At 44.9% G+C, this 22,343-nt stretch overlaps 3 protein-coding genes across 4 annotated transcripts in view; all 3 read left to right on the forward strand.

Moving 5' to 3' along the window:
* The window catches only part of pdxkb (pyridoxal (pyridoxine, vitamin B6) kinase b), a 10,904-nt gene extending 7,051 nt beyond the window's left edge, over window positions 1-3,853 (forward strand). The window contains exons 5-11 of the mRNA XM_076169396.1: window positions 112-146; window positions 601-686; window positions 1,158-1,203; window positions 1,354-1,465; window positions 1,615-1,751; window positions 1,839-1,905; window positions 2,048-3,853. Of these exons, the coding sequence (XP_076025511.1) occupies window positions 112-146; window positions 601-686; window positions 1,158-1,203; window positions 1,354-1,465; window positions 1,615-1,751; window positions 1,839-1,905; window positions 2,048-2,163 (599 nt within the window). The 3' untranslated portion in view covers window positions 2,164-3,853. The remainder of the gene's footprint in view (window positions 1-111; window positions 147-600; window positions 687-1,157; window positions 1,204-1,353; window positions 1,466-1,614; window positions 1,752-1,838; window positions 1,906-2,047) is intronic.
* Window positions 3,854-7,661: 3,808 nt separating this feature from the next.
* On the forward strand, window positions 7,662-11,001 carry LOC143015422 (1-acyl-sn-glycerol-3-phosphate acyltransferase gamma-like). 2 transcript variants are annotated; one of them, XR_012965427.1, is made up of 11 exons: window positions 7,662-7,870; window positions 8,240-8,433; window positions 8,552-8,724; window positions 8,848-9,009; window positions 9,138-9,208; window positions 9,279-9,361; window positions 9,438-9,540; window positions 9,640-9,715; window positions 9,826-10,024; window positions 10,123-10,343; window positions 10,455-11,001. XR_012965427.1 is itself a non-coding variant. In XM_076169395.1 (10 exons), the coding sequence occupies exons 2-10, from the start codon at window positions 8,268-8,270 to the stop codon at window positions 10,212-10,214; spliced, it is 1,125 nt and encodes a 374-aa protein (XP_076025510.1). In that variant the 5' UTR covers window positions 7,662-7,870; window positions 8,240-8,267; the 3' UTR covers window positions 10,215-11,001. The 2 variants fall into 2 exon arrangements, 1 of the variants encoding a protein (XP_076025510.1); XM_076169395.1 differs by having other exon boundaries at window positions 10,123-11,001.
* A 134-nt stretch (window positions 11,002-11,135) lies between these two features.
* On the forward strand, window positions 11,136-17,881 carry plekha3 (pleckstrin homology domain containing, family A (phosphoinositide binding specific) member 3). The gene is made up of 8 exons (XM_076169397.1): window positions 11,136-11,433; window positions 12,103-12,219; window positions 12,355-12,504; window positions 13,413-13,534; window positions 13,773-13,877; window positions 14,424-14,467; window positions 15,370-15,464; window positions 15,648-17,881. The coding sequence occupies exons 1-8, from the start codon at window positions 11,394-11,396 to the stop codon at window positions 15,755-15,757; spliced, it is 783 nt and encodes a 260-aa protein (XP_076025512.1). The 5' UTR covers window positions 11,136-11,393; the 3' UTR covers window positions 15,758-17,881.
* The last annotated feature ends 4,462 nt before the right edge of the window (window positions 17,882-22,343 follow it).

Below are 22,343 nucleotides of genomic sequence, written 5' to 3' on the forward strand. Positions count from 1 at the left end.
TCGTGACTCTGCTCCGCCTGGGAAGAAACGCTCGGCTGATTCACGTCACATTATGACCACGGCATGTGTGTGTGTGTGGAATGTGACGGTTTGTTGTGTTTGTCGTTTCAGTGTGTGACCCTGTGCTGGGAGATCATGGATCTATGGTGAGGATACTGACAGCTGTGTGTGTGTGTGTGTGTGTGTGTGTCTGCTGTGTCGCTGTTTGTGTCTTTGCTGTTTTTAGATTTATGTTTGTTGTCTTTTTAATGGTGTAGGATCGTTGTGCCTATATTGTGCGTAGGAGGGTGTGTGTGTTTGTGTGTGTGTGTGTGTGTGTGTGTGTGTGTGTTCTGTAGAGGGCGTTACGGTGCTGATTTCCCAGTAACAGATGGATTTTTATGATCTGACACAACGCCACATACAGAGTGACTCACACACACACACACACACACACACACACACAGACACACACACACACAGTGTTCAGGGTCGACACTCGGATCCTGTTAGCAGATTGACGTTTGAAAATAAATTAAAACCATGAAAACAAATACAAAATGAAAGCATAATTAATCACGCCTCCTGTGTGTTTGTGTGTGTGTGTGTGTGTAACCTCAGTACGTTCCTCAGAACCTTTACCCGGTTTATAAGAACAAGGTGGTCCCGGTTGCTGACATCATCACTCCTAACCAGTTTGAGGCTGAGTGAGTAGTTTCATGTTCTTATTCTCTGTCGTTCTTATTTTTCATTTCTTTAAAATCATGTGTGTGAGTTTGTTACTGAGCGAGTGTTAGTGTATTATTTAAATAGATTATGACTTAAGTTTACCCTGATTAAGTGGCAAACTTTAAGAAAAATCAATGAAATGAGAATCAAACCGTCAGTCTGTGTCTACTGCAGCTCTAAACAGCCTCACTGTCACCTTGTAGCGCCACCGAGCGGCGTGTCTGTGCACCTGCAGGGCCACAGTCAAGTTCCAATCCGTTCTGCATTCACCCGTTTGATTTTGTTTGATGTCATCAAATTCTAGAAATGAAATCGCTACAAATGAAAACAGCTTAAGGATTGAAGATGTTTCCCATGTTCAGCTCATCTCTTTCTCTCTTTCTTCCTCCTGTTTTGATCCTTTTCACTGTTTTTGAACTGCTGATGACGTTTATTCGTTTCCATTTTAGATTATTGACGGGGAAGAACATCAGCACGGAGAAAGACGCCGTAGAGGTGAATGACCTCTCACCTTCTCTTCTCGTTCCTCTCTCTCGTTTCCTTTCCTACCTCACTTTCTCAGTTACACATGAAGCTCTGGCTGTGTTTGGAGCAGGCAGCTCTCTGTGTGGTCGTCATGGTTACTCACTCTGTCTCTGTGTGCAGGTGATGGACCTCCTTCATGCTATGGGCCCAGACACGGTGGTCATCACCTCCTCTGACCTGCCGTCCAGACTGGGAGACCGCTTCCTTGTCTCGTTGGGAAGCCAGCGCAGCGGTGTGTGTCTGCATGTCTGATGCTTGCTTGTGTATCTGTGTTGATTGAGGGCTCGAGTGGGAAGTTACGTGTGTCGAGTCATGATTATCCTGCAAAAATCAGATGAAGGAAACATATTTAACCCGATGTGCGTTTGTGTTGCTGTTCAGTTCGTCCAGACGGCAGCAGGACGACGCAGAGAGTTCGAATAGAAGTTCCCAAGGTGGACGCCGTCTTCGTCGGAACTGGAGATTTGTTTGCTGCTATGCTGCTAGCATGGACGCACCACTACCCTAATGACCTAAAGGTATGGAGGCGTACACACACACACACACACATGCAGAACCACAAAGAAGGAGCGGAGGGTCTAATGAAGACTTTATTCATCTCTCAGATGGCCTGTGAGAAGACCTTTTCAGTGATGCACCATGTGATCCAAAGGACCATCTCCTATGCTCACGGTAAGAGAAGGAGACCAAGGACATGAAGAGGGAAGAGAGACTTAAAGCAGAAACTCTCAAACTGTTTAACTCTCTCTCTCTCGCTCTCGGCTCTGCTCTCGCTCTCGCTCTCGCTCTCGCTCTCACTCTCTCTCTCTCTCAGGGTTAGCCGGTCCTGGTAGGAGGCCCAGTCCGCCCCAGCTGGAGCTGAGGATGGTCCAGAGTAAAGCCGACATAGAGGACCCGGCCATAGTAACGGAGGCCACAGTCATATCCTAACATTAACACCTCATAAGACTTCATACTAACCTTGTGCTCTTCACCCATAACTCTCTCAAATCGTGTATCTCGGTAAAAACTCATCACTGTAAACCTTGACTGTCATTTACCAACTTCAACACCTTCTTGTCCAGACTCCTTAAGTCCTTTAGTATAGTGACCCCTTGACCCCCCCGGTGTCCTGAAACTCCCACGCTCCCCTTTGGTCCTAAGTCCTCTTTTTGTAACCAGAGCCATAAGTAGAAAGAGAGTTAAGCCGGTTTGAGCTTTGAGGTGGAAGACGCTGCCTCGTCTTTAGCAGGTACGTCAGCGGAGGGCGGAGTTGTGCAGGTCTGCCTTGGAGGAGCGAAACCTGCAGAACAAGTCTGTTCTGATGCAACTCCATTGCACAACACTGTCCATGTTTGGACAGGAGTAATGTTGTTTTTGAGAGAGTGAACACAGAGCAGACTTACTAGCTGCTCTTCTTCGGCCTGTGAGCGAGTGGCGGGAATAAAGAAGTGAAGTGAAGCTCCAGTTCCTAGCAGTATTACACACTGACGGTTCACACACTGATCCTGTCAGTACTGCCATTACAGCAAAAATGTGAGTAAGTTTACATGCCCGTCTCAATGGATTTACAGTCACATAATCACTTGAGTTTGAGTGTAAACGCAGCTTTGTTTACTCACCAACACACGCTGCGTTTATCTGTAAGGTCTAACAAACGCGCTGAACCAATTTCCTGTTTACATCTGTCCAGCCTTTTCCTTTTCTGATTCTGCCTTTATGGCACCAGGTGTTGATGTATGGAATTGCAAGAAATTACTATTGGCGCCTCTTTCATGTATTTGATTGGACGTGTTCGGTCTTGGAGGTTAACGCTGGTTTTATCAATAACTTTGATAGGCAGGATGAGCCAGACTGACCGTGTGTTCTGGGTCTAAATACTTAAAACTTAAATTACAAATTTGGAGAATGTTTAGTCGTAGGTCGACCCTGACACCAGTTTAAGGCTTTGAGGATTCTCCGGTTTTAAGCTGAAGCTAAAGCTCCACTTTCTGCTAGTTAGATAGCATTGTGTATAGTAGATACATAGTTGTGCTTGCTAGCTAGTACTACATATTTAAACATGTAGCTTGTTGCCTAGTACTGAGGCTACACAATCTTTATTCTTTGAGATATTTTCAAGTTCATTGTACCAACGTAAGCATTTGAATACTCAAAGAGTAAACTTCCTGACAGTGTAGATTAATCATTTTGTAAAGCCACACTTTACTGTTGAACAGTAAGTTCTATAACGCTTATGTTAGCATGCTCATGTTAGCGTTAGCTTGTCTGTGTACCTGTTTGTGCTAGTAAAAAAACACTGCTGCTCCCTAGTGGTCAGAACCACCACAAGGTTCTTTTAAGTAGTTGCTGAAGTTAAAAGGTTGTCATAGCAGCCAGGGGCAAAACATTACACCATAGTTTGAGAAAAGGGATTGGATTAAATTTTATGCGACAAAGCTGGACCTCACTTTGCTTCTGTATTGCTCCCGTGCTGATGTTCTCCTTCACACCAGTTCATCAGCGATTAGCAGAATGGCCGCGCTAACACGAGCTAACACGGTCTATCTATGGCTCTGACCCCCCCTGCCCCCCCCTCCTTCCTTTCCCCTCAGCAGTGATGTAATGGTGACCAAGTCTAATCCCTGAGACCCCTTGAAAATATAACAAAGGAGAAAAAAAACGCACAATGTATAGTTGATGTATAGATGTTGTACTATAACTGTATCGGACCATCTGTATGATATCTTCTCTCTGATCTGTCTGTTGGACCATCGTGTTGATGCTACTGTACAATACAACACAAACATGACAACGTCACACAAACCAGAGACTCGTGGTCTGGTTCTGGCACTCAGGTTTCGGCGGCTCCGGCGGCTCCACATGCTGCCATCCGTTCGTAATAAGTAACTGTCTGATAGTCATAGTGTAGTGGAAACTCTCTCATCCAAACTCAACTTAAAGAAAAATGAGCCACGCAAGCCGCCTGAGCTGGTTTGACCTTCAGCTCGTTACTCTCAGGTTAGCACCAATAATGTCAGGATGACTCAAACACAGGTTCTGACCAAATGTATTCGGGTCTCCTGCTGCTTGAAAGTGTCAAAGAGCCTCTAGAGGGGGATCGAGAGTGTTTAGCATCATTGACACACTGTTCACAGTTTACAGTAAACAAGGTCCTCAGGCAGCGAGGACGGCTCAGTGTAGATGAGCTGCATGGTACTCACACATGTACCACACACACACGCTCCTCAAAGGGAGTGAAAGTACAACAAACACCCAAATTTACACCTTTAACCTGAGAATACCGAGCTCAACACTAGACCCGATCAGAAATCTGTTTCCTGGGTGTCAGAACCGGCCCACGGACCGGCCCAGAACCTTATGTCTGAGAGTTGTGCCACTGAAACCACTGGAGGCCTCCACACGCAGCCAAACTGCTCCAAACACAACCAAGACCACAACTCCTCTGGTGCATCTGTTAGCTTCTCACCTCCAACAACAACAACAACATCTGAACATATGGAGATATTCAGAAGTCAGAATAAGTTCTTGACTATTCTGTTTTGGTGTGAGGACTTTGATTTGAATCGGTCAACCAGAAATAGGAAGTGGTTTCTGGCAACCGGATTCTGATCTGAATTCATCCACAGAATGAAGAGTTAAGAGTCAGAACCTTTTAGGTGTATAAGCAGCAAATAACACCTTAGATCAGATTAACTTTATTGATTTTTAATGTGGAAATTATTTTATTACAGAGGAAAGCATGTTGGCGTGCGACAGTGGTTATGAGCTGGTTTCAAACCAATGACGTCGCAAACATATGGCATGTGCCTTAGCCCAGGAGCTAGCAGGACACAACAGGAAAAGGGATTTTAGAAAAGGTGTCTCCAGAATCTACAGCTTTTAAAGAGCTTGCAACTCTAATCTGATCTGATCATCATTCATTTCTAAAACAGGCCAGTTGATAATGTTTTTGCGTGGGCAGTAACTGTCCAAGTCCCATAAAGTACTTACAGTATATTATGGTATGTACTGTAGGGTGAGCAGAACCTGCACACATTCTATAGAATAGAATATCTTTATTGTTATTGTACATGTACAACTAAATTGAAAGTGCAGTCCTTCTCTTGTTCAAAAGATTCAATGAAGATAAATAAAGATCATAAAAATAAACTACGACTGTAAAAATGAAACAGTGCTTCAGAGTGCAACACAACCACACAACCACACACAGACATTTCCACATTCTGATAACGTATCCAGGTTAACGGGGCCTTGGTTCTTCTTTTGTTTCCTCCTTTGAATGCTCAGAAAGCTTTTAACAAAATCAAAATTCTGGATTCAAGGCCCAATGAGTGGAGGCTGAGGTGAAGTTGTTCCAGATGAGTTCAGTGTCTCACCTGGACCACAGGTGTAAGGTTCTGGGCAGGCCGGTGTAATTCTGTACTGCTGTTGTTTCTCTATGGACTGTACTGTGATACTGCCTTAGGAATTCACCTCACAACCACAAATAACCGCTCACCGAGGGAGAGGAGGAGAGGGAGGAAGAGGGGGGAAGGAGCGACACCGTAACTCTGCACAGAAACCAGAAACCACATGAAATGTCGGCACAACTTTGTGCTTCATGTCCCGTCTGAAACAAGACAGAAAATGATCACCTGAAACACGTTTTGGTCCAATGAGGAGATAACGAACAAAGCGTAGTGATGTTTCTATTGTGCCTCTGTAGCACTGATCGCCATATCAGTAACACACTCGGCCAATCAGCTTTCAGCAGGTGTTCCAGCCAAACCTCTGCTTCCTGTTAACAAACCAGTCAGCGTTTCGGGTCCAAATGTGTCTACCTGTTTTACCTGTGTGTGTGTGTGTGTGTGTATGCAATGGATTGTTCTCTGCGTGAAAGAGTGTGTGTACATGTATATAAACATTCTTTATGGTCACAGGGTTTTACATTATGTGTGTCAGAGTGCGTGGAAAAATCGATCGGTGCCCTGATGAAATGAAAGCAAAGATGGGAGAGGGAGACCAAGAAACCTGAACCGAGTTGGTATGAGATCTGTTCCAATTGAACTTAAAGGCTTAGTTTGTTTGTTTACAGTCTGTCCTATCGCCACAGCATGATGTCATCTTTACATTGAATCTGGTGAAGCACTACAGATTTGATGAGCAGAAAATCATGTTCAGCCTGATGCATGCAGGATAGATTCCTCCTGAGAGGGTTGGAGAAGAGAGAGAGAGAAGGCTAAGGGAAAGTGTGCACTGTTATCTCCCATTTATCATCATCTGTGTCTGTATCCCTGGTTATGGGATAAATGGATCAAGCACACTCGCCTCCCATCAAAGCTTTGAAGTTTTGATGATCCTGCAATTAAGGACAGATTTGCTTCATTACCCGATTTTTAAATCAGCACAAATTGATCACAGCTAGATCAATCGATTTATTCAGACATGTAAAAGTCTTTGACTCGTCCCCAAGGCCCCGTCCAACGCTATTTGTCATCTGGTCTGATGGACAGCTTACCAAGTGCGTACAAGACGACAATCATTGGGTGAAGTCACGCAGCGTACCAACGCTCGCTCTTCTCAGTTAAAGGTAGAGAGGACGAGTTGAGAGAGGGACGCGATCGAAAATGTCTCAGTTTTTCTCGTCCTTTCTTGGTCTTCATCCCTCTCTTCCTCCTCCTCCGTACATGAATAGCCATAACCAGCTGAGTCCTGGACCCCCTGCCGTGCCGCAGTCTTTACGTCTGTATTTCTGGTTTTGAACGTTAGCCTCGCTGTGTGTCGGTGTGTGTGTGTGTGTGTGTGTTAGAAGGTAAGACTGTACCCCAGCTTCCCTTTGTCCCCTGCTCTTGTCTCATCCTCTGTATCTGTTGTTGTGATAGATCCCCTCCTCCCCCGTCGCCCGTTCATGTGGTTACAACATGGCCGCCTCTGAAAACAGCTAAAGTGAACCCGTGTGTCTCTGCCTGTGGTCCTCTCCTCTCCTCCTGAGCCACACCTTCATCCGCGCCATCTTGTTTCTCTGTTCTTGGTGGCCAAAACAAAAACATAAAACAAAACGAGGAAATGTAATAATCATTGTTTGGTGACTGTTTTTAGTGCTATGTTTTTGGAGCGTTACGAGTATTTTCTAACATGTTACAATAAAAGATTGTAGTGTACAAATTCACATTTATAAAATATATATATAGATATATATGAGAAATGTATGTTCTAATGCAATAAAGAGCGATTAAGACTTAAGAAATGGTAGTAGTTTTTATTCACTGTTGTCTCTTAATCCTCAATAGATTCAAATGGTTGCACATACAGGACATCTTCATCTTCATCTTAATCTTCATTAGATCGTGAATCCAGGTCAGATGGCCTCTAATCTAGCAGAAATCTCAGGTGACTGTGAAGACACTCCCCTTTACTCTGTGTGTGTGTGTGTGTGTGTGTGTGTGTGTGTGTGTTTTAGGCGACGTTCCAAAGGTCACCGGGTTTGCAGAGAACATTCATACGTTCATACGTGGCAAAGTCTAGAGTCGACTCTCCCTCTGTGCGTCCAAATGTCTGAGTCACACCAACGTCTGTCACTGTAAAGTTGATTTCATTCTTACCACTTGTAGTTATAATAGTAATAATAATAAAGACTGCTGCTGTCACAAGCTGGAGGCTGAGCTGATTGGCTGAGGTGAGTGTGATTTCTCTTTCCAATCATGTAGTTTGTATGTTTGTATGTTTTCATGATGTGATTTATTCTTCATGTGGCGTTGGAATATAGTTTATACAATAGTTTGAATAGTGGCAAAGAAGATGGCAGATTTTTGTTCTTTAAGCTGCTAAACTTCAATGAGTGAGGGGAAGGAGTGGATCAATGCTCTTTATGTTATCCAGGGATTTGAACTATCAACCTTCCTCCGAATCCTCGCCTAAAAGATAAGATAGAATAAAATAGTATTTAATAATAGAATATACTGTGTATATAAATATATATATATATATATGTGTGTGAATATCAATGTGTTTCTTCTAAGCGAGTGACTGTGTGTGCGTGTGTTAGTGTGTGTGTGTGTGTGTGAGATCAGACCATGGGCTTGAAGGACTCCTTTGTGGTCCAGCTGCTGCTTGGTTTTGTGTTTGTGACCAGCGGTTTCATCATCAACCTCATCCAGCTGGTCACATGTCTGCTCTGGCCAATTAACAAGCAGCTTTACCGACGCATCAACACGCGCCTAGCCTACTCACTGTGGAGCCGTAAGTGTGTTTGTGTGTGTGTGTGTTCTACATAAGGGAAACGTGTAAAGAGAATCCAAACACACACTCTCTCCTCTCTCTCCCTCTCTCTCTCTCTCTCTCTCTCTCTCTCTCACAGAGGTGGTCATGTTTTTGGAGTGGTGGTCGGGCACTGAGTGCACAATGTTTGTAGACGACAAGTCTGACATGGACAGGTTGGGTAAAGAGCACGCCATCATCATCCTCAACCACAACTACGAGATTGACTTCCTGTGCGGCTGGACGATGGCCGAGCGCTGCGGAGTGCTTGGGGTGAGAGACGGAGAGAGAGAGGAGCGGGAGAGAGAGAGACATAGAGGGAGACTGAGAGAAGAGAGGAGAAAGTAAAGAAACACCACCAAACTTTAATGCTCCCTGTTCTCTCTCCATCATCAGAGTTCCAAGGTGCTGGCAAAGCACGAGCTGCTGAAGGTGCCTGTGATTGGCTGGACTTGGTACTTCCTGGAAGTGGTTTTCTGTAGGAGGAAGTGGGAGGCAGACAGAGATGCCGTCACTAACGGGCTCCGACGCCTCAGAGACTATCCTCAAAACATGTGGGTCAGTCAGAGCGAGATGGATTCTACTCTACATGAACGCCCCAAATACCTATCCATTTACCTGTGTGTGTGTGTGTGTGTGTGTGTGTGTGTGTGTGTGTGTGCGTGTGTGTGTGTTTGTGTGTCCAGGTGTTGTTGTACTGTGAAGGCACCAGATTCACTGAGAAGAAACATAAAATCTCTATGGAAGTGGCAGACAGGTACAAATTACTACTATAAGTACTGCTACTGCTACTATTAATGATAACAATCATATTATTAATCCTCCAGTAAAGGGCTTCCCAGGCTGAAGTATCATCTGCTGCCCAGAACCAAAGGATTCACAACCACACTGAACTGTCTGAGAGGCAAAGGTACACACATGCACACACACACACAGACACACAGACACACACCGGGGTAAATTGACAGGTGTGTCTCTCTCTGCAGTATCAGCAGTGTATGATGTGACACTGAACTTCAGAGACAGACAGGTTCCCACTCTGCTGGACATCGTTAAAGGACACAAATACAAAGCTGATATGAAGATGAGGTTCGTAACAAAACCATTTACAAAAGCATTTTATTATGACATTCATTATTACATCTCTGTGTGTATGTGTGTGTGTGTGTGGTGTGTGCGTGTGTGTAGGCGTTTTCCAGTTGAGCAGATACCTGAAGATGAGAAAGCGTGTGCTGAATGGCTGCATGGACTCTACCAAGAGAAGGTGAGAGGAAGATGACATCATGATTCTGGGCGGTGTATGTTTTGCTCATTCTATTTCTGGTCCACATTGAGGTTGGTAGTGATGACACATGAGTCTGTCTCTGTCTGCAGGACGCCTTACAGGACGGGTACTTCACCACAGGAACTTTCCCCGGCAGCCCTGTTGTTCTGCCCAGACGCCCTTGGTCACTCCTCAACTTCCTGTTTTGGGCGGGGCTTCTGCTTTCTCCTCTCATCCGATTGGTGTTTGGTGTGATGGCCAGTGGCAGCCTGCTTCACATCCTGGGCCTGTTACTCTTACTGTTTGTTGGTAAGCAAACCACTTTTCTTTACAATAACAAACACTCACCCCTGAGACTACACTCATGCCCCCCCCCCCCCCCTCTCTCTCTTTCTCGCTCTCTCTAGCCACAGTATCTGTGAACAGGTTGATCAGTGTGACAGAGGTGAAGAAAACTGGTTCCAGCTATGGAGTGCAGGAGAGCAAGAAAGACAGCTAGGCTGAAACACACAGGCACACATACACACACACACGTACAGATAGATGAACATATGAGGCACACCGTACAAGCACGGCCATTCAGGCATGGACATAAACTTGATGAATATAGAAATGTTTACCTGTGTTTGTAAAACCATGACTCCTATTCATGTTTCTCGAAATTTAATTTTGCCCCAAACTTGCAGCAAATGGTCCTACTTTTCTGGTTTTCTCTAGTTTTAGAAAACGATGACCGCAGGGTCAACCTTTTCAGAATTTTGTCAACATTCCCCAAATTGCCCCATGTTGGATTCATGGTAATGTGTATGTAAAGACATTTAATTATCTGGGGGGAAAATTTTTAAATAAAAAAAATACATAAAAGTGTCTTTTCAACCACAAATTTCGCGACCCCCCTGCAGTACCTCTACGGACCCCCTGGGACCTCCTGTTGAAGACCTCTGCTTTAGACTGTATGGATCTGGTACAGTCCTCTGTCATGTTTGTCCAGTCTAATGGTCTTTGTCCCTTAATTCTCTGTGTTTCTCCTGGATCAGCTTATTGTTCTGTACCTCATCTTTATGTCACTTAATAAAAAAACATCATTGAAATTGGATGATAAATGTCAATTTTAACAAAAAAATGCTCACCACTTGAAGCTTTTTGAATCATTTTGAGGCTTTGTCCCCTATTTTGTTGTTGTGTGTCTGTTTTTAATGATTTTAATGCTATATTCACATTCATATCAGACCAAAATGTTAAATTCTTTGGTTTTATTTTTACAAAACCGTATATTAAAAATGCAAAGTATTTGTGGTGTTCATTGTCAATCTTTCGGAATACTTAATAGAAATTGCCATTCATTTTTGAACGTCCGCCCCTGAATTGAGCCTCACGGCGCTCCGTACAGAAACACGCTCAGCTGTTGGTTTGTTGATGTTTTCCTCCATCAGCTGACCGTCAGCCTGCGTGTTAGCTGCTAGCCGCTAGCTGCTCGGGCTGTTTGAGCAGCTTCGTCTCAAACTAGCCCGCAGAGTGTCGCTTCACTCGGACATGTTCGCCTCGGCACCTGTGGCTCAGTCGCGACTGGCCGCGACACGGAACCGAGACATTTCCAAACCCGAGCCACGCTGAGCTTGAAGTTAGCTAACCCTGCCGCCAGTCTCCCTGAGCGCGGAGCGACAAGGCGACAGACGCCATGGAGGGAATCCTGTACAAGTGGACGAATTACATGACAGGTGAGTGTGTGTGTGTGTGGCGCGTTGAGCACATGTGTGTGTGTCTGTGTTTGTGTGTCAAACTGGCATGTTCGCTAACCGGAGCGGACACATTGGTGCTGTAGTTTAATGAATCGTCGTCTTTAGCACGGAAGTGAACATGCTAATATCACCTGGATCTGGTGTAAACACATCTGAGGTTCAATCCGAATGTAATAACGTTTGATTCAGTCTGAAGTCATAACAGCTAAAGCCACGCGTGATGTTGTTCTTATGGACTCTCATGACATTTCTGCTGTTATTCATTCAAAATGTTTCTACACTTAATACCTAAGAACTTCCTCTCATCAGCTCTGCAGACTTCACTCACTCTGCTCAGGATTTGTGTCCGTACGCAGATCGGTTTTGCGTGTTAATTCATACATAAATGTAAATACTACTTCTACTAATAGCACCACTGCTGCAGCAAAGTACAACTACTACGATTCAAGGGCGTCATTGTCATGTGTGCGATATCGACACAATGAAAGTGTTCACGCCTCTAAACGCTACGAAAATAAAACAATGACTCAAAGAGGGCAGAATCGTTCGTACTACCAGCGCTGGAAGTATAAACCCATAATGAAACAATGAGCTGATCTTTAATGAGTTCACAGTGCACGTTTGTGTTGTTTCTTCTTCTGTCTTCAGGCTGGCAGCCGCGCTGGTTCATCTTGGAAAACGGAGTGATCTCTTACTACGACAGCGAGGACGACGTCGGTAAAGGAAGCAAAGGATCCATCAAGATGTCCGTGTGTGACATCAAAGGTTGGAACTGCCTTTAACATGTCATATCTATCATTTTCTATTTATATTATTATTCACATTTGATGTTTTTAATAGACATTGATAACTAACTAAATAGAGATTTTAAAGATTTCAGTTTGTGTTTATTTGTGTCAGTCCACCCCACGGATCTGACTCGGCTTGAGCTGATCATCCCTGGTGAGCAGCATTTCTACATCCGGGCAGTGAACGCAGCAGAGAGGCAGAGGTGGCTGGTGGCGTTAGGCTCCTCCAAAGCAGGAACACTGGACGCTCACAAACACAGAGGTACAGCCAGTGTGAACCTGGAGCTACCAGTCTGAATATCTCACTAAGGGCCTGACCCAAAACTATTTCAGGCCGTTTGGAAAGTGTTTAGGAGCGTGTTCAATAAATAGGAGTGACTTGTTACAAAGATAGATTTGTGTTTCAGGCCATTTTGAGTTAATTGGGACAGCTTTTGTGGGACTTTCCCGCCCCACTAATAAAGTGGTGAAAGTGGTTAAGGCTGGAGTTAAGGTTAGGGTTAGGGTTAGGGTTTGGAAAACAGCTTGAGCTACAGGTCTGACACTTGGCACAGTGCCGTTATTGGCCCCTAGAATGTTAGTAGAGTTGATTTGGACTCTTTATCTCACTTCCTTCAGGGTGCTCCCATAGACTCCCATTCAAAATCAACAGCAAAGTGTCTGACCCGAAAAACCAACTTCTCTCCAGAAACAGTTTAAGAGCCGGTTCAATAATTAGAAGTGACTTGTCACACGTACAAATTTGGTGTTGTTGTCAGAAGTCAGGGTTTGAACCTGAGACACCCACAGTGCAGTTGTGTGATTTGTCCACTGGGCTATAGGGAATCACAGGTAAGATGTGCGTACACTATAAAATGTGACACAGTGTCTAAGACCCTAAGTACAGAATCAAGTACAAAAAGTTTGAACTATTGAATTAATTTGGTGCATCAGAAGATCAAAGTCGTGGTTCTGCCTTTCTGCACATTTCAGTGTTTTAGTTGGGTGTGAATTTAATTTCCCGAATAATTTGTTCCGTGTGTGTGTGTGTGTGTGTGTGTGTGTGTGTGTGTGTGTGTGTGTGTGTGTGTGTGTGTGTGTGTGTGTGTGTGTGTGTGTGTGTGTGTGTGTGTGTGTGTGTGTGTGTGTGTGTGTGTGTGTGTGTGTGTGTGTGTGCGTGCGTGCTGCCAGGTCCAGATTGTCTGAAGACAAAGATGTCTGAACTCCGTCTGTACTGCGATCTTCTGGTCCAGCAGGTCCAAACCATCCAATCACAGCACTCCACAGAGACACAGGCCCCGCCCACTTCAGAAGTAAACTACATGCCTTCTCTCTTTTTCATTTACTTAAAGTTGTAACTTCTAACTTCTTCTTTATAACTCCTGCTGTCATCTGTAGAAAGTAGATTAGAGCACAGAGTTACAGATGAGCACTTTAGTTATGAAAGAGAAGCAAGTAGAATGCAGACAGAAGAGTTTCATCTGCTGCAGGATGAAGAGAACAGGGATAATAATAAGATAATATTCTCTCTCTCTCTCTCTCCCTCTGCAGTCGTCTTTACTCAGTGCGACCTGTTCCACCTTCATCAGGACTTTGGAAGAGTGCATGGCACTTGCCAACCACAGCTTGACCCCTGACCTCCGCCCCCCTGAACGGGTAAATAAGACTCTTCTTCAAATGCATCAAAATAATAGTAGTTTTCTTCTTTTCCTACATTTGCAAACGTTGTAGGCATTCTAGATTTAAAAGTGCAGTTTGAGTAATTTAATGAAATTCATTCTAAGCAGTGTGTTACTAAGCAACACTAAGCCTTGGGTCGTGACACAATGTTGCCTTACATGAGCACACACAGTATAAATATCACAGTGTAGCTGCTAGTACTTTACCAAATGGTTTAAACTGAAGTTACAGCATGCAGATTGCATTTCTCCGTTAATGTTATGGTTGCTGTTCCTGTCTGGTTCCGCTCTGCTTCCAGTCTGACACAGGCGGCACAAATGAAAGCCTGCAAGAGAAAACAATCCCAATTACACAGACAGGCAGCGCAACATGATGAGAAAGCAGGCTATAACTCTAAATGACTCTAAAGGAGCTGCAGGCCACACATTTAGCTCCAGATTGCATCGTTTTTAGTTCATTTTGTTTTTATTAGGAGGGATTTTTTTTTTATGCCAATGTGTTGGATTTCCTTTGTGTGTCCAGATGAAGAGGTCCATCAGTCACCCTGGAACATACAGCTTTGACCGGTGAGAGACACACACACACACACACACACACACACACACACACACACACACACACACACACACACACACACACACACACACACACACACACTTATTTTCCTTCATCCCATTAAATCGGATGTTCATAAATAACATTCAACATAGACGTAAGACGGGCGAGTCGTCCATCTGTCTTACCCTGTGATGTGCGTGTCCATGTCGCTGACAGATGGAAGTGAAGGATGAAGCTGATTCGTCGCCACTTGTCCTTCAACATGTTCACTCCTCAGCTGCAACACAAAATGCATGAAGAATCATTTAAAGAGGAAAATCTAGAATAAGAAGCCTGAAACACTGATTTCAGCAGACCTAACTCTCTGATTGACCTGTAATCAGCCCCGTGGCCTCTAGGTGGCAGCATTGGAACGATCATAATGAATCATTTGCCTCAAACAAGAGACTGATGGAGACAAAGCTGTGATAATGTGCAGCCTAAATCAGAGAAGCTAATGCTGCTGTCTTGAGTTGGTGACCTGATGTGGCCACCACACACACACACACACACACACACACACACACGTACACGTACACACACACAGAGCTACATGCGCTGTGCGACACAAGCTAAGGGACAGAATAGGATAAATTTGTCGGCTCCTGATGAAGGGAAGAGAAATTCTGTGGATTCTTTTTCCTCCGCCTGTCCCACACGTCCCAAGGCAGGAAGTCTTAGTAAGACACAAACCTCATCTCATCTCGGAGGAGGAGGACGATTGGCATCCAGTGAAGATTCCTCCCATTGCTCAGTAACTTTGTGTGTGAGGAAGCAGGAGGAGCACAAACACAACCATTGTCTCCATTTACAGGCTTTAGACAGAATCTGTTTCCTTTAGGACTGAAACAATGTTGACTTTCCTTTCCAGGTCAGGGGTGCTGAAGGAGTACGTGTCCGGGGGTCAAAGGTCGACACAGCGCAGGCACAGGACGTGCTCAGACAGCTCCGTCTACGATGCTGAACGTAAGACCCAGATTTAAGACAACAAAAATAACGATGATGTCAGTGTTTGGACTTCATTTCCCTGAAAATCAGTACATTCAGTAAAATGGTGTCCTGACTCACACGTAGACTTTAACTTCCACACCTGTGATCTACTTGAGCTGATGTGAACACGACATCACCGTCTCTCTGTTACTCTGACAGGTGTGCGCTCGGCTCTCAACAGCGACTCGTCCTCCATTCCTGAGGAGAGGGGGGGCAGCGTGAGCCCAAAGACCACGCCCACTGACACAGACACTGACCTGTCCATCTGAAGCCCCGCCCACCCAAAGCCTGTGACGTCAACGGAGCCCCGGAGAAGAACAAAGCGCTCTGCACTCAGACCTCCCACTTTGTGCTTTAACTGGAAAAATCAGCCGAGTGTTGAGCTCCAGCACTTTGATATGAGACTTCCACTTTTCCATTGAGTGTTGCTTGGCAACAGGGGAAACAATGGAGAGGCTGACCCCACTGAGCTGTGAGCAAGCTCCAGCCTGTGCTGCTCTCCTGGAGAGGAGGAGGAGCCAAGCCTGGAAATCCAACAGAAAAATGTAATCACTCACTCACCATGCGCAGGGGGCTGAGAGTGATGTCATCCTGGTTTCAGCTTCAGGTCCGAGGCTCCGAACCAGAGACCTGTAGGACCTGAACTGGGAGCTATGGTGACATCAGGAGTGGGCGTGTCGTATTCTGCAGGCCGGTGTATTAGAGAGCGCCTCGCTTCTGTCAAGGGAGACAAGCCAGAACCAGAACTGTTCAGGTCAGAGCGCTGGTTGTTGGTTCTGGGCTCCTGGACCGCTCAGCTGCCACATGTTCTCTGTTTCAGACCCCAGAATGTACAGACACGATACTCAGAGTCCACAGGGACCTGAACCTAAAGCCAGTTTTCCTCTTCTTGCCATTTAAACCAAACTGTTTTTCTCTTTTCCTTTCACTGGAAACTTACCAAGCACCGTCTTGATCTTCATCTTCCTCTTCCTCCCTGTCACCCATGAACGTTCCTCTGCCTGTGGAGGACTCTCTGGTAGTTGGCTCGGGGACAGACAACAGAAGCTCCGTGTCCTGGGGCTCCTTAGCTTCCTGTTACTCCACAAGTTCAGCCTTCAGTCTTCTGATGCCAATCAATCAATCAATCAATCAATCAATCAATCAATCAGTAGCTCCAGCAAACAGTTGGGTGGAGTCAGTGTTGTTGTCAGGCCTGTAAATATTGAAGCTCCATGAGAGGTTGAGACGCTCGGTCAACCTGGGACAGAGAAGGACAATATGCACTTTAGAGTTTAATGAAGAAGAAGAAGACGAAGGTCCTCTGGTGAATGTTTGTGCTCTGATTCTAACGCCAACTAACAGTGAAGATGATGTGAAGATGTGGTTTCTGATGAAGTATTTAGGTTTGTTGGGTGTGTTGATGTGCTGCAGCTGCTGTGTGTCGCATCTCTACTGATCACACTGAGCAGAAACGCCTGGTGCTCCTTCAGCCTAAGGGTTCAGAACAAAGTGCCCACAGACGTAACGTCAACAAATCCATGAAGGTGTCAAACTGCTGTAAACGCCGCGGTGATGAAGCTGATGAGTGTGTGTGTGTGTGTGTGTGTGTGTGAGCGCCTTCAACCTGTTTTTCTTCCTCCTTTGGTCCGTTTGTGTTTCCTCTACAGAAGCACAGACACATCTGAGTCACTTCAGCTTCATCTCACTTTGACTACAGCTCAGATCAGAATGGACGGATTTCTGCATTTAGTTTGTATTTGTAGAGAACTTTTCAGATATAAAAGTATAAATAAATATATATAGATAATATATAGAGAAGTGAGGTCACAAGGTCCAAGTCACACACAGACTCCGCCCCACATATGGTGTCTTATGATAAACCAGAACCTACACAAACTATAGAAGATAAGAGCTAACAGGACCGGCTCTGATGTAGCAGCTGTTACCTGTGTAGGATTAACAGAAGATATTAAGTATTCACACACACACACACACACACACACACACACACACACACACACACACACACACACACACACACACACACACACACACACACACACACACACACACACACACACGGAGTCTTTCACAGGGACATAAGACATTTTGTGAGCGTTTCCCAGCCTAAATGAATTACAGCTGGATCAATATGATTGATGGGGAGTTCCTTGAAGGCGTGGTGATCACATGTTGTCATCTCTCTGTGGGTTTAAACACAAACAGGATTGAAAGGAGGAAGTAAAACAGATTGAACAGCTGAAATGTGACTCACCTACTTTCTTTATTACAGATTTGATTTCGTATTCCGGTCCAACCTGAGGGAGTTGTAATGCCTTAAGTGACGTTTGTGGCAGTATTAGATGTTTTATTGTCTAAATAAATTTATTATAATGGCTGTGAGTCTGTGTTTCTCCTATATACCTGAGTGTGTGTGCGTGTGTTAGGAGTGTGTGTGTGTTCACGCTCATCTAAAGTTTATATGTTGACCCTTCAGCGTGTAAGTCCATGTAGAATAAACACGGAGGTCATTTTTTAGCTTGTAAACCCGCAGGTCTGTGTGTGTGTCTGTGTGTGTGTGTGTTGGTGGTGGAGGGCGTGGATGCACCCGAGGACAATCCTGCTCTGTGTTTACACACCGAGAGCCTGTGTCATGTATGGGCTCAGGACTGTGATGTACTGTGGGCTCACGAGATACACACACACACACGCACAGACCATGTTTGTAGAAGCAGAGTGAGTAGAACCTGATCAGGCTCAGGCTGCATCCTGGATCTGAGCGAGGAGGACGAGACGCGTACGTCTGCTTTTAATCTATACTTATGATTTACTCCTATAGATGATGTCATCACAGCTCAGCACTGAGTCTTGTGTTAACATAGACAGATATTATCAGACATGAGGTTTTTAGAGGGACAGCAAATTTAGTTGCAAGTTTGTGAGCATTTACATTTGAGTTTCTCATGTTATTATATTATCTGAGTGTTTCCTCTTGTATTCTAAACTGTATAGATGTATAGACACTATTCCTTTGTTCTGTTGTGTAAGTTCTCTGCTTTCAGATGTTTTCTCAGTAGAAAGCTGCAGCTCATTAACCCTTACACTTATGTCTTAGACTTAAACTGAAACACAGCCACACTGTTACATTTATATTCTTTATGTTCTTCTAATACGGCTCTGAATCTAAATGATGCTGATAGTGAGAACACACCACCACACCAAATAGGGTGTGTTGCGCAACAGTTTGTACATTTTTCTCCGATAGTCTCTCATTCTTGTCCAAAGGTAAACACTGCTGCGACTACAGCTACATAAGGCAGCAGTGTAAACATGTAAGGGTGTCACAGTCACAGTAGTTCAGTAGTGTGTGTGTGTGTGTGTGTGTGTGTCCGTGTGAGACATACTTAACAAACCTGAGGGTTAGACCGACAGATTTGTTTTAATCTCAACCAGCGGCTGCAAATCAAAAAGCTTCTATGTTGTTTGTCATTTATGCGTCTCTGAGTTTATGTTCTGCTTGTTTCACTTTGCAGTTCTGTCCATGACAGATGTGTTGACAGAAGAGGAGTGATGACGAGCAGAGCCGGAGGAAGGTGTGGTTAGTATCACGGGACCTCCACACATCAAGCCTCCCTCTCTTACACTCCCTCTAACTCCCCTCTGTCTGCCTGCCTGACTGCCTGCCTGTCTGTCTGTCTGCCTGTCTGTCTGCCTGCCTGCAGACATGTCCAGAGTATGGCAGTGTCACTCTGGTAGCTTCATAGAGCTCCTGTTTGCAGACGATCCAGAGGAGGTGAGCAGGGAACACTGACTAACTAACAATTAAAGGTTTGCCTGAAAAATCTTAAATACCACAAAAAGAAGATACTTTTGCAATAAGAATAAGAATAGTAATACTTATTATCAGTCAGGTATAACCATATAAGACTGAAGAAGCCTTTTGAATGAGTATTTTCAATTTTGAAGTCTAGGAAAATGTTGATTTAACACATTTACAGTAAAACGTGTCATGTCATGTATTACATGTGATGCTGACTGTCCCTCTCTGTCTCAGCACAAACCGGGCCCTGGGTTCAGGCGTAGGTCTCGCTGTGCAGGCTGCTACAACCCGCAGGGGAGCTCCATCATTAAGAACGACATCGAGAGCGACTCCAGCAACTCCAGTGACTCCTCTCACTACGACTCTGAGCCAGAGGTCGACTCAGAGGAACCAAAGTCTCTCTATGATTCCAGCTCCTCTGGGCCGCTTCCTGTAGAAACACCTGAGACACCTGGAGAAGATCAGCTATTACCTGGATCTGGAGACGTTGAGTCAGGATCCAGGGACGATGCCGAGTCTGGATCAGTGGAAGTTCCTGAACCTGTGAAAGATGGAGAGAGAGGAGAGCCCGTGTTAGAAAAGATGGAGAGCCTGGAAGAGAACGAGAAAAAGGAGGCAAAGCGTCAAAGAGCCCCTCTTATCAAGTCTTTGTCCCTACCGGCCTTTCCTTCTTCCCTCCTCCCTCTCTCTCACCTGCCCCGCCCGCCCAGTGTCGTCTCCACCCTCCGACTCCGTGTGTCCCAAAGTAAACAGGACCACAGTGTTTACTACTCCATGCCTGTGTTCACCTTCACACACCAAGGCCCAATCAACAACAGTCAGAAGCAAACACGGTTACCTTTGCAACAGCAGCCAAAAACCCGACCACTTCAGCATCAACGACAGCAACAGCCTCGGCCGTGTTTACTGCAGCCGCACCTACACAACCATCCTGTGTCGCATCCCCCGATGCCAAACGCACAACTCTATGCAGCAAATGTACATCACACACATCGGCACGCACACACAGCTCAGACGTGTTGGCACTGTCACTACACACAGTTTCCTGTAGCTTACACTGACTGGAGTCGTTACAACAACAGACACTTATCTGGACACACACTGCTCGGTCCAGGGAAGTGGCGGCGTGATGAGACGCAGCCAAAAGGCAATCAATGCAAAAGCTAACTCCATTTCACACACAATTTGCTCCTATGGGGAAGCCCGACACCCACAGGTGAAAGGAGGCGGTGGTGATGTCGTGCCAAACGGTGACAAGGACCACAAGAGATGAGAAATGAGACACAAACTGGGACGATAAGAGGGAGGACAATGTCCAACGTTGGTTTTAAAAAGGGGACTGATTTCGTTTTTCATACAAGGTTCCATTCTGGCCTCCTATTCCCCCTGAAGCTGAACGACCTCTGTGACCTCTGCGCACACACACACACACACACATGTTCACCTGCTGGTACAGAGACCAGAAAGCCTGCAGGTGCTTGTTTTGCTACAAACGGAGACTTCTTCCCTGTTTCACCTTCAGAGCAAAGACGGAGACTTTCCAATAAGCCAGAAAACAAGAGGCTCTTTGTGTGTGTGTGAGTGTGTGTGTGTTTCTGTGGTCCTTTCCAACTACAGTAGCCACCAAGTCTCAATGTCTACAATGAGACTGAGTGTTTCCACTACTACCGCCAAACACACTAACACACACACACACACACACACACACACACACACACACACACACACACACACACACACACACACGCACACACACACACAGAGTTGTGTATGAGTGGGGGGAGAACATGTAAATGGACACCGATGGCGATGAAGAAGAGAAAGAAGGGAAAAGGAAAGAGCGTCCGTCTGTTTCCATTTTTCTTTGTTTACTTTCTCAGCTTTTCCAAACTTGCTGTGTTTACAGGCATTCAAATAAAATATGTTGCCATCACATTCTGGCATGTTTGACGACTTTAAAACACTCAATTTGGTTGAATATAAAATAAAATGGGAGAGTTTTGTTTATTGTGCTGCAGTTGTTCATAATTATCTACACAACAACAAACGTTTGGGTCATTGGCAGGTGAGGAAACGTTGAGTCGTTGAAGTTGAGGGTTGAATTAGGCTCTAAAGTGTGTTATTGGTAAACAGTGATATAAAAGTGTTGAAATGCTCTTGAAACAATGGCTGTTATTGATTTTCAGCAGCATTTTGTCCACTTTTAAACAGACTAAACGCACAAAACGATGCTTGTTGAGCTGTTGAACTACTACTGAATTCAGGCTTCAAGTATTTGCTGTTTGCGGTTTTCAATAAATCCAGCAGGTGGCAGAATGAGCCAATCGTGAACTACATGTGTTGTGTTTGTGATTACGTTGTTGAAAGTTTGTGCAAGCTGATTATGAATAAACACTCACCAAATATGTAATGATTTAACACTGCATCAAGTTATTGGGCGTCAAACGAGTGTCGTCTCAAAAATACAAACCCTGTCGACATCTGTCAATCACACTGCTGAAGTAATTACACCCAACAAAGAGAAACACTTGTGGTGAGCTCGGTAAACATGTTCCTTTATTTCACAATTCCCCGACTTCCACCTTCTGGAAGATTGTGTGCCTTGGGTGTTTACCTAACTGTGTACCGGAGGGGGTGAGTACTGAAATATCTCCCGACACCTTCACAAACATTCCCACACTCCACTCGTCTCATTATAAACTCTAACTGACTAATGTCCCACTGGTTTATACTTTTAAATGACCTGTGGGACATTCATCCAAAGAACAAGGCAAAGAGCTCCACAAAGCTCCACTCAGTGAGACTTTAAAGCCTTCACGTTCAACCAAACATCTCTGATGGACATCAAACCGGCCTGGCAGCTGCTGGGTTGGGTTTGTTCTTCCATAGGTATACTATAAGTGTGAACCTGTGAGAGAAAGACACACAGCAGGTTCTGCAGCGTGTTTTAGCCATCGCTTACATTCAGATTCATTACTCAGGAATTTCTCTGCTGTCTGATTTCTTCAGAAGACACTGGGAAGTTTTCTCTCCCAGACTTCAGCTGGAGTTGA

The sequence above is a fragment of the Genypterus blacodes genome, unplaced genomic scaffold (genome assembly GCF_046128005.1).
Source record: "Genypterus blacodes isolate CSIRO-AG114 ecotype Tasmania unplaced genomic scaffold, CSIRO-AGI_Gbla_v1 ptg000201l_1, whole genome shotgun sequence".
NCBI classification, from domain to species: domain Eukaryota; kingdom Metazoa; phylum Chordata; class Actinopteri; order Ophidiiformes; family Ophidiidae; genus Genypterus; species Genypterus blacodes.